Genomic DNA, 18,009 nt, shown 5'->3' with positions numbered 1-18,009 from the left:
GCTCTCATGTGCTGCCATTTGGGAGCTGGAATGTGAGTTTGGGAAGCTCAGTCCAGCCAGTGGCAAGTGTGAGCTCCAGCCTTGGCAGCAGCTCTGGTGATGGACACATCCTGCCCTGTCTTCTCTTCCCAGAGCTTTGCTGGGAAGAGGTAAAGTGAGCCTTTGTCTGTGAGCAGACAGAGGGGAAGGATGGAGAAGGGAGAGAATTGCTGTGACTTGTTAGTTTGCTTGTGCCTCTTGCTGAAGCCTGGTGATTTATCTAGGTGAGAGCAATAGCCAGTGCTGGAACATGGCTGAGCAATAAAACACAACCTCTTCCCAAGCTGGTGGAGAAAGTCACAGGGTTGTAGCTGAGTAGGGTGAGCTTTAAGCATATCATTAACTGCAGCTGGTTCAGCTCATGCTTGCACACACATGAGCAATTTTGTTCAGCTCTTTTGGTTTGGGTTTTTTCCAACAGGTTTCTAGGTTTGTCTCATAATTTCTTCCCATCAGGGTGAACATGTCCTTCAGTTCCGTGTTTGATGATCATGTTGGGCTCCACATACTGAAAATGCTCGTGCTTTTACCCCCATTGCATTAAACCCCATTGTTTTGTCTATAAGCTGGTCTGCAGTCCCAGTTCCCAAGGGATTTGAGGAGTTCATGTGTTGCCATGTGTATTTGTATGTCTGTGCACATGGAAGATGGGGAGGACACGGATTTCTGGTATGTGGTGAAGAGGAAGTCAGAGGTATAGAGTGTACCAAGAGGGAACAAAGACATATTTGAAAGTGCTGAGAGTTAATTGCTTCAAGCGACAGCTGAGTGTCCTGTCTTCCAGAGGAATTGCTTCTCTGGACTTTCTGACAGTGCCTTTTCCCTCCAGAACCGGAGCCATCCACATCGGGGACCGGATCTTGGCGATCAACAACGTGAGCCTCAAGGGCAAACCGCTGAGCGAGGCCATCCACCTGCTGCAGATGGCAGGAGAGACCGTCACCCTCAAGATCAAGAAGCAGACAGAGAGTGAGTTGGGCAGCTGGGATGAGGAGGGGGTCACCTGCTGGGGTGAGGAGGGGGTAGGCTCACCCCAGCAGGGACCCCAGGCCATGGAGCAGCCACTGCTGGGGGATTTCTGCCGTGTGTTGTGGGAGGTGAGATGAGGCAGTGTGGTCATGGGCATGGCTGGGCACAGTGGGAAAATGTGTGTGTTTCTTGAACTTCTGACTCACAGACGAAAGAAAAGGCAACCCAGAGGTTCTCTGTGGTGATGGGAAGAGATGAAACAGCAGGTTTATTGGCAAGAGTAATTTTTAATTTGGATTGACACCTTGTACTGTTGTTGCCACTTCCTGTGTCGGTGTTTCACACAGAAGTGAAGCAGAAGTTGTTTTTAGAAGTATAAGAATGTGGGATTTTTTGAAAATACAGCCCCCCTAAGCAAGCAAAAAGACTCTGAGTTGGTAGAAGCCATTAAAAATCCCCTATTTTTAATTAAACTTTTTGAAAACAATTGGCAATAGATCTGTTACACCTATTTTCCTGGCTTGGGGTCCTAAAATCAATATTCAAAGCATCTAACTTCATCCTAGGGATCCCCTTCTGGTTTCCCTGCAGAGCTCCCTGTGGCCTTGAAGCTGTTGTTGACATGGTACAAAAAAGAAGAAGCATACTTACACTGTCAGGCCACTGTTTCTTGGGGACAGAAGGGTGATTGGAATAAAAGAGAGTTCATGCAAACTTTTCTCCCTGATTGCATAACCATAGCCAAACAGAGGCTTTTTCATTAAATTCAAAAAGTAACAGGTGCATTCTGGCTTCGTTTCAGTCTCTCCTACCCCCAGTATTTCCCTTTTTTTTTTTGGTGCCATGCTTCTGCAGTCTGTAGATTTGGCTGGACTTACCCAGCCAATGGTCCAGAGTGCTGTGGGAATTAGAAGAAATCAAGAGATAAAGCTTTTCCAAGCTAGCATGGCCCTTGGAATGCCTGTCCTGCATCTGAAAAAGTGGCATCACTCTTAAACATAGAATTTCTATCGACCTCAAAGAAGTTTGCAAATGTGTTGGAATGCACCTGTTTTACAAATGGATGAAGACTGGGCAGGGAGTAGGGACAAATAGAGGTAGAAATGGGGAACTGATTCCTCTTCAAGAAGCCCCAGTCTCTTCCCCTGTAGCCAAATGTCTTGGTCTTTGGTCTGAAATGCTCTTTTTTTGCCCCTGCTGACACTTGCATTGTCACAACCACTTGGTAAAATAATTGACATGCAAGTGCCTGTTGGAGACTTGTTAATCATTCTGAGAATGAAGCAGGTGTAATTGAAATTTCAAGGTAATCTTGAGTTAATCATGGTGAGCAATCTTCTGAAGGCTTGGAAAATAGGGACTTTCAGGACACCGGGCTTTGTTTGGTAAAATAATCTGTCCTCATTGACAAATGCAGACTTTGAGAGGGCTTTTTATCCCTCAGGTCAGAAATCCAGGGTGTGGACGGCTAACAGGATATCTAATCAACAAGAACTTTAAAATATTCAGTACAAAGAAGTGCTTGTGCTGAGAAATCATTCTTTGCATAGCTTTTTGCCTGAAACGAAATTTGATATAATGATAATAAGGGCCTGTTAGCACTGAAAAAATGAAAGGGAAGGTCTGAGCTTCATCATTCACATTCAGCTCCAATTTTCTGATCACTAGTCAGGGGAAAACCAGCCTCGAAATACCACACCCAAGAATTCTGCTGTTGTCATGGAACTGCATGGGAGACTCTGGAGAGGTGGTGATTAGCCTTGAGTTGTTGCGAGGTTGTACAGTCGTGGAAGAGGGCTGTTATTTCAGCAGTGGTGTTTGTCATTGCAGTCTCATTAAAACATCTGTTTGTAGCCAAGTTTGCTGCCAGCACCTGCCCTGGTACTGCTCTGAGTGTAAAGGAGCCCCTCTGAGACCAGAGAAGCTACAAGGTATTGCTTGCAGGGGCCAACACCTCTCTGGGCAGTGCTGTTTGGAGGAAGCTTCCAAAGGCACAGGAAGATGCGCTTGTGAATTGAGATTAGGTCCCAACCCTCTCATATGTGGTAATCCTCAAATCCCCATGGCTGCTTCTTGTATTTCTTGTGCTAAAAACTCACAAAGGCATTTTTTCTTGATTCATCTTGAGATAAGAGTAATGCATTAAATCCTTTCAGCTTCATTGCACATGCCTTTCTCAGCTACTTTTGAAGAGCTAAAGAGGTACTTTAAAGACTTACAGTACCTGGGCTTCCTCCTGTGTCAGCATAAGCTTTTCCCTGAGGCTTGCTCTTCGTGCCTGCTAAGGCAGGATGTTCTGGTTGCAGAGTCCTACCCCAAGAAGTCGGGGAGCATAAACGAAGTAAGCGACCCAGAAGATGAGCTGACAGACTCCCAGAAAACTAGCAAGCTGTCTGAGATATACTCCACCACAATTCCGAGTGTGGACAATGCTGTGGAGTCCTGGGATGGCTCTGCCATTGATGCTGGGTATGGAAGTCAAGGTAAGCCAGGGTTGTGTTTTCTTAGGGGTTTCTGGTCTCTCTAGGTCTTGCCTCTGAACATGAGCCAAAGCCTGTGGCCTGACCACATTTGTATGGCTTCTCACTTCCAGCAAGGAGCAAAATGTATTTTAGAATGCACTCATGTGGTGCTTTGAGTTGGTGTATCTGTTTTAGGCTTTTATTGGCGCATTTGTTCTGGCTTATATGGCATCATACTGTTCTCATCATTTTCAAAACCATTACAACACTTTATAATTCGCATAATCAGAGACAGTATTCAGTGGCCGTATGTTTTACAGAGTATTTGGTCCATAGCTCACTTTTATTTCTCCAGAGAGGCCTTGTAGGACATAATAATCCTCTTCATGATGTTTTATAATCCACAAGAATGTCTTGTGACTAGAAGCACTTGCTTAACAAAATAATTAAGGTAATACTACAAGAAAGTATCTCTAACTCTCTAGTGAGTGATGAGATGTCTTTGAGGTCAGGTTTATTCAGCTGTAGCTTCTAGCAGATGTGGAACTGGAATAGAGGATACTTTAGTTATGGGGATATATTTTTACTTGGATAAAAGCATTGGAAAATAGTTATACCAGTTCAGATTTAGTGATGTAAGTTAGTATTAGCCTGTGTTGAAACAAACCAAAATCCCGAATCAAAGCTGCAGCAGGAAATTGGTGGAAAGACTCCTGTCCAGAACAGAATGTGAAAATGGGGAGGGATGCTGCAGGGTGCTGCTGCAAAGTATGAGTGTGCTGTGCTCACTGCACTCTGTCTGAGTTCAAAGGACAGCACTGCCCAGGTGTCTCTTTCCCTATCCCTGCACCTTCCTTCAGTCGCTGTTGGTCTGAAGTCTTAATTTGGGAGCACAGTTGGGACTGGAGGCATCATTAAGGAGGAATCCCCTAGCCTTCATAATGCTGCAGTCCTTCTCCATCTAATTGAATGTTAGCACAAGTTGGACACTGGGAAGTGATTACTTTCCCAGTAAACTGAGAACAAGTAATTGAGCACAGAGCCCCAGGGAGTGGGGCTGGTGCCAAGTTGCCCAAGATCCACACACTGCAACTTTGCTTCAGGGGCTCTCTTGTCTTCCCTGGTAATTGCATTTGGCTGCATGGTGGTGCAGCGGTGCTGGCTGGGAAGGGGGATGCTGGAAGGTAGGGAGAAGGGCTTGGAGGGTTGCCCATGAGATGGGCAGGGAAGGTAGGGGGCAGGGAAACCTGGGATTCAAAGAGCCAGGAGATTGGGGGTTACAGCCCAAATGGAGAACTACAGATCAGGCTCTGCAGCCTTGTAGGCTTTTGGGTTCATCCACAGCAGTAGGAAACAGCTCAAGGAAGGATTTTGGCTGGGAAGCTGTGCTGGGCATAGTGGGAACATGCCACCAGGTGGCTCTGAATCCCAAGGATCCAGCCCTTCTCTCTGGAAGGAGGAGGTGAATTCATAACGGCGCCAAGTGACTGCTCTGGACACGTGCCCCTGTGCCCAGCCCAGACCTGCTGCCCACCCGCAGCAGGGACCTGCATCCAGGGCCCTTGTCCCGCTCTGGCAGGCGGTGTGTGCCTCTCACTGCTGTAAGATGTTGGCAAGCAATTTTCCTGGGGCTCTCTCCAGAGAAGTCTAACCTTTAAAAACACACAGAGGAAACACACAGTTAAGTGAAATAACAGGCCTTGGCATTTTCAGAGAAAGTGTTGGCATTGTCTTTGGGTATTTCCAGTGCTCTTAGCTGTTTAGGAGGTGAAGTCTCCCTTAATTACATGTTTCTCCATTACTTCTTCCTGTTCGCTTGGCACAGTGTGTATGGGAGCGTATGGCGTTTCTTGGAAAGGCTCTGAGAATTTCTCTGAAACACTGAATGGGCAGTTAGGAGGTGGGCAGGGGACTCAGGAGATTTATTTCTACTGCAGATGGCACTGACACTGTTGTGGAATGTTCTGTTTTGGAAGTTTTCTTTTTTGGCAGCTTCTCATGAGACCTGAGGATCTTGTGACTTGGTAGTGATGGATTTTCATCTCTGGAGGAAGGCACTGCAGTATGGAAAAGTCCATGAGGGTAGATGTAATGAAACTTGTCTGATATCATACTAACAGTCTGTATTGATCTCCTGTCAAATGTGATACAGATGAGCCTCCTCTGCTCTCAAGTCAGCAGAGTTTTTCATCCTATTCCTTGCCTTTCATGCACACATCCATGAAGCAGTTTCCTGTGCCTGCACCAGTTGATCCCAAGGGCATGGGAATTCTGAGGGAACCAGCTGGCAGCCCTTAGGATCAGAACTGACCCTTCCTCATTACCACTGCTGAGGGAAGCTTGTCAAGATCTTCCCTTTGCCCTTTGAAGGATTTGTATTTAAAGGTGGCTGATTCAACAACATCATTTCTGCTGGGTTCAGTGTGGAAACAGGAGCTGCTAACCACAGCTGGAACTGGCTGGGGCCAGGATCTGCATCTGTGGGTACATGTACTCCCAGGTCTGTGGATCCCAGACCCACACTATGAAACTACTGAGAAGCACAGGAGAGAAGGAGAAATGGGACATCCCATGTCAACATCCTGAGAAGCTGCTTTGGTTAAAGCCAGAAGAGATCAGAAGAACTGCTTTTGGATGACTGAGATTGAAAGTGTGCAATCCATGTGGCCTCACGTTTGGGACGTAGGGAAGGAGGCTCTCCTGGCTCTGCATGTCTCACTCCATTTGGGGTTTCTGACCAGCTATTGCCCTTTCTCTTCCTCCACTCCCTCTTGCCTTCCCTAGGTACCTATATACCCCAGGCTGCCGGCATAGCCCTCCATCCACACGAGTGGAGACACAGCAGGCAAAGGAGCAGCACCCCTCCAGCAGACCCCAGGAAAAACTACCCCTACATGGATGGAAGCTTCAGTGAAGATGACTGGGACAAGCCCAGCAGGTACGGAGAGGTGGGAGGAGGCAGGGAGGAGTTTGGAGGTATGGGTGTCGCTGCATTAAGGACAAAGGCGGCATGGGAATGTGATGGAGCAGCCAGTGATGTCCCTATCTTGGCATCAGGCAGCCATGGGGAAGGATGCTGGTGGTGCACTGGCTGTGTTGGGCCACCTCCACATTGCCAGGTTACCCTGAGTGTAGCTCTGTGACACCTCTGCCATAGCCAGGTGACATTTGTGTCTGGAGTTAGGGTGGTCTCAGCTGCATGGACCACAGGTTGCTACCATGTTTCTTACTCCTGCCATGTAGAGGCTGCAGTATTTTCATAGATTCCATGTAATAGACATGGTCAGGACTCTCCCTGTATGTGTTGGCCAGACTTTTTTGAGTAAGGATGCAGCTTCACAACAGCTCACTGCCACAAAGCAAAAGAGGCCAACCAAACTCTTGGAGGGTCAGTGTGAGGTTGCATGTCCATGTTAAAATCTACCGAAAATGTGGCTGGATTTTCTCTCCCATCACACTTTGGCTCTTCCAACACCTCAAAGCTCCACTAAGTGAACATGGTCGTTAATCCCCCAGCTCAGCCAGCATGGGGAAAATTCTGTAACACCCCCTGAGGCCAGGGAGTAGGCTGCAGCTGCCCCTTGCTTTGGGTGAAAATCCTTCTGGAGCTGCCTTGGCCAGAGGCTGCCCCTCACTGAGCCACACATAATGGAAAAGCCCCATTGCTTCAAAACTTCCCCTCCCCTCCACATTCTCCAGAGTCCCCATAGTTGTGTGTGTCGTGTTGTTACTGTCAGTTCTTTTTTTTCCTATTTTTTTCCTTAACTTTTGTTTGTCCAAACAAAACCCTTAGAACATCTCATGGCCATTTCCACCTATTTAAAGATGATCAAGCTGGCAGGAAGGCTGGCAGCGCCAGAGACTTTGTTCTTGTTTTGCCTCTCAGCAAGAGCCAGATCACAGAGGTCACTGATCCCTCATGGCCCTCCTGGAGAGGCTGCTGGCAGCTGAAGTTGGCAAATCTGAGCCCTCGAAACCCCCTGTGTCCCTAATGAGGACTCCAAGCCCTGATGCCAAAGTGCAAGTGAAATGGTTCATGCTGCTGACCCCTCTTTATTAGAGAGAAAAACAAACCCTGACTACCTTTAGCCTGGAAAAACCTGCTGATCCAGTGCTGTGGGAGCCCATTCTGATTCATCTGTGTCCTGGATGTGTTTGTGTATTGCTGCTCTGAGAGGCAAGACACTGGTAACTAGAACGGACATTTGCCTTTTTGGGAACCTGAGAGCGGAGGAAGGAAATGAGTAAGGGGAAAGAATCAAAAATTAGTTTTTAGGGGAAATTTTGGTTTGTTTTTGTAAAGTCTTGCTGGGTGTTTATTTGACCTTTCTGCCTGGCGTAAAGGCTACTGTCCTTTAAAAGCTGATGAAAGGTAGGGGGTGAATTTAAAATACAATAAACTATGTCAGATACTGCTCTCTTCAGGAAGTCCATGATCCCACAAGGAGCAAATGGGTGTGTGAGTGAGTTTCTGCCTGCTACAGACTCCTATTTCAACCAGGGGATGAAAAGGAAAGCATGTGCTAAAGACTTTGCAGTTGTTAGACATCTGAAAAAAGCTCTGTTAATAGACCAAGGGGTCATTTTATATTTAATGGAGGCCAAGTTCTCTGTGACATGTACTCAGGTAAAATATATTGACTTTGCTGAGTGGCTCTGGTGGATGAATGTCCCTTCCTGTCTGTGGAGCTGAAGACCGCAAGGCCATGCAAGATACTACCAGATGTTGCAGAGCTGGGGCATCCTCCATGCAGCTCCTTATAAGATATGTGTAAGATGCATTAGGGCTGCCCTAATGTCCCCTTGGGCTCTCTTTCCATGACACATTAGTGGGTTTATAGTGATCTTGATTTAACACCACAGAGAGTTTCCTTCAAGAAGCTCCTGTTAAACAGAGCACTGGTGGTCTGAGTTTTGCAGCCTGGTGTTCAGTAAGCAATGTCCAGCATCACCTGCTTTTCTAGCTTGTTCAGAGGATTTCACCATGTTTGATTCAGAGGTATGAGAATTGACCCTGGCTTGTGGTCAGATATAAAAAGTGCTGAAACTGCCAAGATGGGGAATTGCAGAACCCCCAGCACATGGTGTTCACATTAACATGTGTTTGTACCAGCTTGAGAGAGGTTCTCTCTAACCTTACTCTCTGTTGTAGACAGAACTGGTGGCAAACTTTGCACAGCTGTAAGTGCCAAGACTGCTATACAGCAAAAAAAAGAGAGACCTTCTGAAAGTAACAGCTCAGTTCCCTGGCCATCCCAAAGCAAATGAAACTCGGTTTGTATGGGTTGTACATGACACTGTTGATACTGCTGGCCGTAGTGTGCGTTTGCTTGTCCAGCCCAGGGCAATCATTTTTATATACATCTTTGCATTATTTACTCTCATAGAGACCTGATGTATTTATCATTTTCTCACCATGTCTGTTACCCTCTGTGTTTTTCTCTCTCTTCTCAGGTGTTCTGTGTCTCAGATCTGAGCTCTATTCCATCAGCCTTTGTACTAACAGTCTCTGAGGCTCCTGGTTTACCCATAACGCATCCTTTTCTCTTTCACTTCTCTATTTCACCAAAACGTCTTCCTAAACCTACAATCTTCCTACAGGCACTTTTTAATTTACCCTTTGAACTTTGACATTACTACACCAACTTAATTCTTCCTTTGAAGGACACTTGCCCCGTTAGTAAATGCATGGAGGTCTCGTATGTGGACTCTTGTTTGAAAAGTTCATATTGTTTGCTTTTGTATATGAAGACTCTTCAAGTCTGCTTTTACTGGTGAACACTTGCTGTAGCCTTGCAGCTTTCACCCCGCTGCAGAAGAGTGCTGACAATATTTGGTTCCTACGTTACAACAGATACCCCAACCGCCAAAATGGCCTTGAGACCACTCACGAGGACAATTTTTGGCGTGTTTTTGGAGAAGCTTTGGAGGATTTGGAAACATGCGGCCAGTCTGAACTTTTGAGGGAGATTGAGGTAAATCACTTTCTGAATTTGCTGCTGACCTGACTGTTTTGCTCTTTCCATAAGTGTTAGACCGTTTCCCCAGATCTGTTACTTGCCCATAGCATCCCTGAGCTGCCGGTGGTGTGAAGAAGGGTTCGGGTTTAATTCACGTCAGGCTTTGTGCCAGTGGGTAACTCTGCCTCATTCTACAGCTGCTTGCATGTGCTCTTTCCCTGAGCCCGTGTCTTGCCCGCCAGGAGCTCCACGCCCTTTTCGCGAACTGTTGCTGGCTAATAATCTTCACATGACAGTTGGCAAGCCTTCCCTAGCCAACTGTAAACCCTCTCCTTGGAAAGACATTGTCTGTCCAAAGCACTTGAAGGCCAAGTGAAAGGAGCCCCTTAGACCCCCATTGGGACTGAAGCCTTGGCTTGCTTCAAGTGCAGGCAGCACACGTATCTTGCATTCAGCTGTCACTCTGCCGGAAACTGTTTTAGAGAAATAGGTAATTGGAAGCTTTTCAGCCAGCCTTCCCCATGGAAAAATCTGAGAAAGTAATTGCTTCCTGCAGAAATAAAGGTGTTTCCTCTCTTCACAAACCACTTTCTCTTTTCTTTATCCAAAATGCTTTGGAGGTCGTGTTATTGTGTCCGGTTATAGGATGAGGAGCCTGGATTTCTAAGTCATGGGATGCAAATAAAGGCCCCCCTTGAGACTGTGAGCAGCAGGAAGAAACCTGCCTGGCAGGATGGGGCCTGTGCTGCTCCCTTCCCTAGTTCAGCTCCTACAGCCTGAATGAAGGAGGAGGACCCCGTGAGACCATCTCTCCCTGTGCCTTCCAGGTGCAGAGGACTGGAGAGAACTCACTGGATCATGCCCTCCACAACTCCCAGTGGGACAGGTTTTATGTACAGTTGCATATTGCTGAGGCTTCAGAGAAAAAAAGGCAACTTCTGACTAATTGAAGGTCAAAAAGGAAAGTCATGTTTTGGTTTGTATTGTGACAAGGGACTTGCTAATTGTTCTTTCCTCCTTGATCCTTAGCAACTGTAAGTGGAGGAGGAAATATCAATTAAATTTATTGTGCTGAAGCATGGAATGCTGTTTTTATTATCTTAACTGCTTCAGAAAATGACTTAAAAAAACATCAGAACACACTCAAAATCCCAAATCCCCAGCCCTCCCAAACTATAACCTTTTCCCTTTATACTTATTTCCTGTATCTGAATGTATTTAGAAATGAGTTTAGGCAGCTGCTCTCAACCTTTCTGAACTGTTGTTGGCTGCTTAAGAGACAGTACCTCTCTGAAACGATGCATAAATATTGCTTTTCTGCTGGCATCTAAATGCAAAAGAAAGGATTTGTTGGACTCTCTTTCCTTTTCCAGGGATCTGTGGTGCAATTGCTGGTTTATGCTGTTTGGAACTTTGACAGTTACAGAAATGTTTATAAACATGTAAAGGAGTCTTATTGAAAGCTGAGCACCTCCAGGATTTCTGTGTATTAAGCACTTTCCTAGAATATTTTGAAAGTTTTGGGGTCAGAAGGGAAGTGCTCTGTTTTTTAGCAAGAATCTGTTGGGTTCAACTCCCCTTTTATCAAATCCTAAATACTACTAATCCATTCCTCCCTCTCCATGTGCTCAGCCTTTTTGAAGTGTGCTGTGTGATCTGCAGTGCTCACTGGGGCCTTTGCTATATTTCAACATTCTTAGCCCCAGCTCTCAGCCTCCTGTGATTTTATGACAGTCAGAGATTTGATTTGTTTGTATTTTTTTAAAAAATTGGCCCTTCGTGCTTTGCTTTTGAAAAAGAAGAAGAGCCGTGCAAGGTGACCCATGATAGCCTGAAAACAGGTTCACACACAGTAGGAATCCCCTTCCAGACTATGAGTATGGGAAGAAACAGGCTTTTCCCAGTAAAGTGTGTGTCTCTGCTTTGCTTTGAGGGCAGCCAAGACATGGGAAAAGTAATGCAGGGCAGCCACAGACCAGAGAAGACTGGAACTGTCCTTTTTGCTGCTTGCACTAAACCTAAAGCTTATGGAAAAACTTTAGGAAATTGCTTATGATGCTGCAAGTAGGATTTAAATGCCATGAAGATGGAAAAGGAGTCAAATGCTGTTGGGTACTGGTTGGTTGTGGCATTTGCAGCCTGTGAGGGAGGGCAGTGGCATGGTGTGCACAGACCTTTCTGTTTTCCCTGATTCTGCAGTGCTGGGACAGCACAGCACAGCTCAATATCCTGAGGCTGCCTGAGGGCAGTGACCAAATGTACCCTGGTTGGCTGTGCTGTTGTTTGTTAGTCCGTCTGTCAAGTATGTGGTAAGTCAGTGTCCTTCCAGCACGTAGGTATTTGAGTTTTGCCCAAACTTGAGCTGATCAAGTCATGTGTGAAGACCTGAAAAGTGCAAAACTGAAAGGTTTTCTGTATTTCATCCAACCCTTTTTGAGATAACACGGGTACTGCTGGCATTTTCCTACTGCCACCATAATTCACTATGCTTGCCTTTGTTCCATCTTGGAGCAAAGAGCTGGAAGGTCTTGATTAGAGAATTAGTTGGATGATATTTCCCCTGGGCACAGGAGCAATTGCTCTTTGACTTACCACATTTAGTGTTGAAGAATTTTTCCGTCTGCTCCCTACCTTTCCTTTAATTTCGTCTACCTTTCGACATTTATTGGGACTGCAGACCTTTTGAGCCTGAACTTTGAAATTACAGGTTTCGTTATGCTGTTTAAATGGACTCTATGACCTGGAGCTGGCTGAGGTTCCGCAGACTGGATTCTTGACTCCGTCGTTAGCTTTGATCAATGTAATCTCATTAGTGAAAAGCATTGCCAAATGGAGTCGAATCTACTTAAGGGCATCTTTTAATGGATGCTATCAAGGATGACCAGGCTTAAATACTACTTAATTTCATATTTTTAACTCAGTTTTGCTCAGTGACAGCTCCTATTTAGTGACAGATAAAATCCTAATTTTTGTGCAGAACTGGCCTCAGAGGAGTCCCAGGCATTGACTCCCCTGGGCCATTGCCAGCACTATGTGATGCTGGAGGGGAGCTGCAGCCTGCAGAGGTAGGCTGGAGAACCAGGCAGACAATGGTTCCTCTGGGAGCTCCCTGAGAATATTACATTCATCCTTCTTGACTATCAAGATGGTTCATGCACAAGATGAGGCCTGCCTGGCCCTGTTTGTGTAGAAGGGGTCATGGAAAAATAAGGCAATGCTTCACAAATGCTTCCTTCTGAGACTAAGCTCCCTGTTGGGGTGGGGGTGGAAGGCACAAAGTGGCTCAGCCATAGAGCTGGAAGCAGGCTCCCAAGGTCTGGGAATGGCTCTTACAGGCAACAGGAAGAGCTTCTTGGTACTTATTTTCTGATTAATGAGAGCAGTGGTGCCGCCGTGCTGGCTGTGACGCTTTGGTGGCCGCATGGTCCGTCTCTTCCTACTGCTGACTCAGCAGAGTGACGTTGTGCCCTCGCCCTGCAGGCGTCCATCATGACAGGGAGTGTGCACAACCTGGGCCTGGAGGGCAGCAAGCTGCTCCTGGACTCTGTCAACCCCTCGGGAATGAGCCCACTGAGGAAAGCCAACTCCAGCTGCAGTGACGGACAGACTGAGGGCAGCAGCTCCCCTGCCAAGAAGAACGAGAGGAACCTGGACATGAAGAAGATCGAGAAGGAGATGCAGGAAATCATGTCCCCGACCCCCCTTGAGTTTCACAAGGTTTGTGTCGCCAAGGGTGGGTGTAACTGTGGCACTGTAATACCTCAGTGGTTAAAGCTGTAGAAGCTTTGCAACCTTGTAAAAAATCGGCTTTGCTCAGAGGGACACCCAGAAACGGGTCCTTGTTAAAGCTGGCCCTCACCAAGGTCTGCAGCAAGGGTTTCCAGAAGATCAGATTAAGATGAAGGAGCTCCATCAGAAGAGTAATGGGATTTAGCTGCCATGATTCAGCAGGGTTCAAACCTGGGCTTTGCTATTTCTCTTTATATATAAGGTTTCCAGGTCCTTGTGTTTTGGAGTTTGTTAATTGGTGCTACAGATAAAAGTGAGAGAGCTCAAAGTATGGCCCCCTGAAGACCCATCAGCTCTTTTCCTGTGGTACACTCCATGTAGTAGGCCACTTTTCAAATAGAAAATGACTTATTTTCCCTCCGCTTCCACTCCAGTGATGGGATACTGGTTTGATTTCAGCATCCAGCTGAACATAGCCAGTTTAACCATTGTGCAAGGCAACGGTAATTAGAAAAAGTAATTAACTGTAGAAGCTGCTGATGTAGAATGCAAGCAGGGAAGGGAGCTGGAGAGGTTTCAAAACTTTGATTGCCTTTTTCTTTCCTAGTGTGACTTCAGAACGAAACCTGTAGTTATGGTAGCTGGAAAAAACAACTTTTTCATGTTTGATCTGCTTTTGCCCTTCAGGGCATGGCAAATGTGTCTTTAAATAAAACTCCTTGGTACCTGAAGGAGGAGAGCTGTGTAATTAGGCATGTTATAAAGTGACTCTTCATTCAGCTGGAGCATCTGGTGTTGGCTGTATTCGGAAATGAGGTTGAGGCCAGCTGGGATGCTCCATCCTGATGCATCATCCTGAGCATTGTCCTTCCCCAGGACCACAGATCCATGAGGCTCACCCAGCCAGGAGCACAGTCATGGAGTGTGAGCCATGGGAGAGATTCACTCCCAGTTCATGGGAGGCAAGGGGAGATTTCGGTAGTGTGGGGAATCTGCTGTCCCTGGTTCCCAGTGTTACCCCAGGGCAAGACACACTTCTAACAGTGCTCTCCTCCTTTAGACAAGGCCAAAGAGTAACATGCCCAAGGGAAGGATGATGAGGTTGCCCATTTCTTGTGCTCAGAATGTCAGCACTTACTGATACGAATTTTCTGAAAAGGACTTGTAAATAATACGGAGAATTTTAGATGTTCCTGCTGAGTGATGTATTAAAAATGAGCTGCCTTCACATTTGACTCACTACATTAAAAATTCCCTGTGAACATGTTGATCTTTCTTGTGCTGGTCTGGCACACACGGAGGATACATAGCATAACCTGGGCCAGGGAAGGCGATGCTCCATTAAAAACACTTGTTTGTCGCTCTTTTAGTGAAACATGAGTTCTGTCTGTATTACACTGCTCGCATTTTCTTCCACATCCAAGGGCGAGGGACCGTCATGGGGTTGGTTTTATGCCAGTCACCAAAGCAATTCTCCCTGTGATGATGGTGTCAGGGAAATAAGGCTTAGTCTCTATTATCTGCTCAGGCTAAGAAAAACCCACCCAGGAGACCCAGAGCAGAATTGCTGTAGGTCTGCACGCATTGCTCATGCTGCTCCCATCCTGGCAGCCCTGTACATCACCTCCTCACTCTGCTGCATTGAAACCTGCTTCTTCTCTTTCTGCCTCTCCAGATGACGCTCCACAAAGACCCAGAGAGCGAAGACTTTGGATTCAGTTTGTCGGATGGCCTGTTAGAAAAAGGTGTCTATGTAAATATGGTCCGTCCGGATGGGCCAGCAGATCAGTGTGGCCTCAAGCCATATGACAGAGTGCTTCAGGTAATAAATGCAAAATGCAGTTCTGGAGGCTGGGACGGAGTGAATGAGTGGCTGAGAGGAAGAGAGAAGTGAGACCCATCCATGGCAGCACTAACTTTAATGAAAGGTAATAGTTAGCCAACTAGGTGAGCTCTTAGCCACCAACTCAATGGGACCTGTGTTTTATAACAGGAAATCACTAGGTAGTACCTTCAGGTGGTACCCCATGTGGTACTCCTAGGTTACACTAGTCCAGGGCACAGCCTGTTCTGGCACTGGCCTTTTTGAGCTTGGACAGCTCCAAACAAGCAAAAAGCTGTGTTGCTTCCTTTCCTCACCCTCAGTCCTATTCCTGGTTTTTGGATGAACCAGACTTCATTGACCAATATGTGTTGCTGTGAAGCCCCTTGTGGAATTAAGTGATGTTCATGAAGTTCTGTGCATGCCTTTGACAACTAGAAGAGTTTTCTAGGAAACACATCCTTCAAGCAAGGTATTTTTTATGGATATTTTTCTTTGAAAAATGCTTCATCGGAAATGACTGATGCAGAAACAGAATAAAAACTCTGGCCAAAAGCACAGTCTGTAATAGATGTGCCCTGGGCATATTGGACTACCAGAGGGACAGAAAAAGCCTGGTGAATTTTGGAATTTGGAGAGGAGCTCTGTATGGATGAAAACCAACTATTTTAGCTTTGAGGCAGCTCAAACAGCAACTGAAGGAAATGCAACCTCTATGGAAAAATTACCACCATTTGGAAATGCAGATATTGTGACGATATTTGGAAACACTCAGATGTTTAGTTTTACTGATTTCTAGGCGGGGGTTCTTAGCAGTTGGATTAGAGCCAATACTTTATGTACATCAGGTAACTGGAGGACTGGCAGCACTGTGGGGAACCTTGTTTAAGCTTGTTATGGTCTCTAGCCAGTTGGCTGCTATACAATTATTCCTTCTCAGCTTCAAATAAAAGATGGTGCAAGAATGAGCAAGAAGCTAATTAGGCTCTGGGCTGCCTTTCTGTTCAGTGTTGGATGTGTCGCTTTTTGCAAGTGCCAAGTGCTCTGGGAGGTGTGCCCAAAATCCTAAACAGAGCGGAGTGAAGACTTTGGACACCCTTTTTCCACATGCTGTGCTGCACAGCTCCCACCTACGGGCACACGGGGCGACTGCCATCGTGTTGATGTGTGGAGTTGGGAGTGAGGGATCGCAGACGTGCTACCGGTGACTCCCCTCAAGAAGCGCAGAGATGCATTGCTGAGGATGCTGCGCAGTGCTGCTGATTGTGGGCACAGTGACATGCCTGAAGGCCAGCGAAACACCTCATCCCTGCTGTCACAGACCCTCTGCCTCTCGGCTGCATGGATTAACTGGAGCATGGCATTGCACTAATGGCACTTCTGCACTGGAGCTGCCTGGCTGGCACAGAGCAGGGGCAGAGCAAGCTCGTGGTTTATCTCTCCTTGTCCATGCGCGGGCTAGAAATTGTCCCTCTGCTGTAAGGAGCAGTACTGGGCTCTCTGTGCGGACACCAGCTAGGGTGGGGGGACACTGCTGGTTTCACAGACCCAGCACTGTGGGCACGCATTAATTCTGGGAAGGGGCTTGGGATGGAAGGGTTGTATGGAGCCAAATATCCAGCCCTTACCCAAAGAAGGAAGCAACACCTGGCCCCAGGGGTTATGTTCACTCCAAAGGTATATGGGAAATTCCTTTCTCCTTTCCCTGCTTCCCATCCCCGTGCCATTTGCCAGCCTGCTCTGTCCCAGAGCTGTCATGGCATCAAGCCCAAGTGTTCTGGTAGCTGTAGGAAAGAGAGCTGGGGTGGTTTCTCCAGATGACCCAGCCTAGAAATGTGCTTGAACGTCTGCAAGAGCCAGCAGTAACTGCTTTCACTGCTGAATCCTACAGAGAGAATTTGCAGCTGCCTCCTGAGCCCACATGAAATGCATCCAGATTCCTGTGAAATGAAGGATATAAATGGGGAGAATGGAAGCAGAAACTGTTCAGTATAGTCTGGGTTTACTTCTGGCTGAGCTGGAAAATGGTTGCCAGAAGCCTTAGGGCTTTATTTGTTTTCTAGGTGCTGAATACTTGGCACCACAAATTTAAGGCCAGTAAAAGCCATGATGACAAAAAAGAAAATGGAAAATGGCAACATTTTTTCTACAGGCTTGAACAGGAGAACTGGTTTTGGGCCCTGCAGTGTTTAATACTTGTAATACTGCCCCAGGCACTGGGGTCAGGGCTCATGGCTGGCCCAGACTTTCTTTTCCCCTTCCTCAATCAGTTACTGCATCACTCCTCAGCTAAGTGCAGATGCTCATTCTGAAGGGGTGCTTCTGCTCTGCTCCATTATGAACCTGGAACCAGGGACCCCCAAGAGTTGCGTGTTTTGTCCAGCTGCGGTTTAGCACTGATCTTGCATTTGCTGACTAACAAACATGATCTTTCTGTTGTTCCTCCCCATGGCACGTCCCAAATCCATCCCGGCAGGTAAACCGCATCCGAACGAGAGACTTTGACTGCTGTCTGGCCGTTCCCTTGATTTCAGAGGCTGGAGATAAGCTGGACCTGGTGATTAGCCGGAACCCCTTGGCACTGGCTGCCAATGCTCCCTCGGAGGGGAACAGAGAGCTCCTGGCGCAGGTCCCCCGCGGCGCCGAGGTCAAGGCAAGTGTCCAGACGCTCTGAGCAGCGGGAGCAGAGCAGACAAGGCCTCTGCTGAGCTCTTGTGGTATTTGGGGTGTTTCTCTTGGTTTTTTGCACTGGTATTTGTAAATGCTGTATGTACCATAACCTGCAGGTGGGGAGGTGGGTCTTCAGTGAGCCTGTAGACCTCCATATATTGCTGGAAAGGTCAGAGCTGGGTGTGCATCTGGGGCTGTGGCAGTGACGGCAGTGGAACAAACTGCCAACGGGAGGAAGGAGCATCCACAGCCATCCCCCATGTCAGGGCATCCCCCTGTGCTCCTGCCATCGAGTGTGCAGCGTCCTGCTTCAGACATCCTCCTCACCCTGAAAGGCCTTGGCCATCCTACAAACACA

At 47.0% G+C, this 18,009-nt stretch overlaps 1 protein-coding gene across 1 annotated transcript in view; it reads left to right on the top strand.

The window, feature by feature from the left end:
• The window catches only part of GRIP2 (glutamate receptor interacting protein 2), a gene marked incomplete at its 5' end in the record, with an annotated part of 264,561 nt that extends 246,632 nt beyond the window's left edge, over positions 1-17,929 (top strand). The window contains 7 exons of the mRNA XM_082288538.1: positions 869-1,008; positions 3,315-3,491; positions 6,255-6,408; positions 9,325-9,445; positions 12,911-13,147; positions 14,835-14,981; positions 17,458-17,929. Coding sequence (XP_082144664.1) covers positions 869-1,008; positions 3,315-3,491; positions 6,255-6,408; positions 9,325-9,445; positions 12,911-13,147; positions 14,835-14,981; positions 17,458-17,655 — 1,174 coding nt within the window. The 3' untranslated portion in view covers positions 17,656-17,929. The remainder of the gene's footprint in view (positions 1-868; positions 1,009-3,314; positions 3,492-6,254; positions 6,409-9,324; positions 9,446-12,910; positions 13,148-14,834; positions 14,982-17,457) is intronic.
• Between the last annotated feature and the right edge of the window lie 80 nt (positions 17,930-18,009).

The sequence above is a fragment of the Coloeus monedula genome (genome assembly GCF_965178545.1).
Source record: "Coloeus monedula genome assembly, chromosome: 11".
Classification (NCBI taxonomy): domain Eukaryota; kingdom Metazoa; phylum Chordata; class Aves; order Passeriformes; family Corvidae; genus Coloeus; species Coloeus monedula.
The sequence above is the reverse complement of the archived record's forward strand: the minus strand, read 5'-3'. Positions and strand labels throughout refer to the sequence as shown.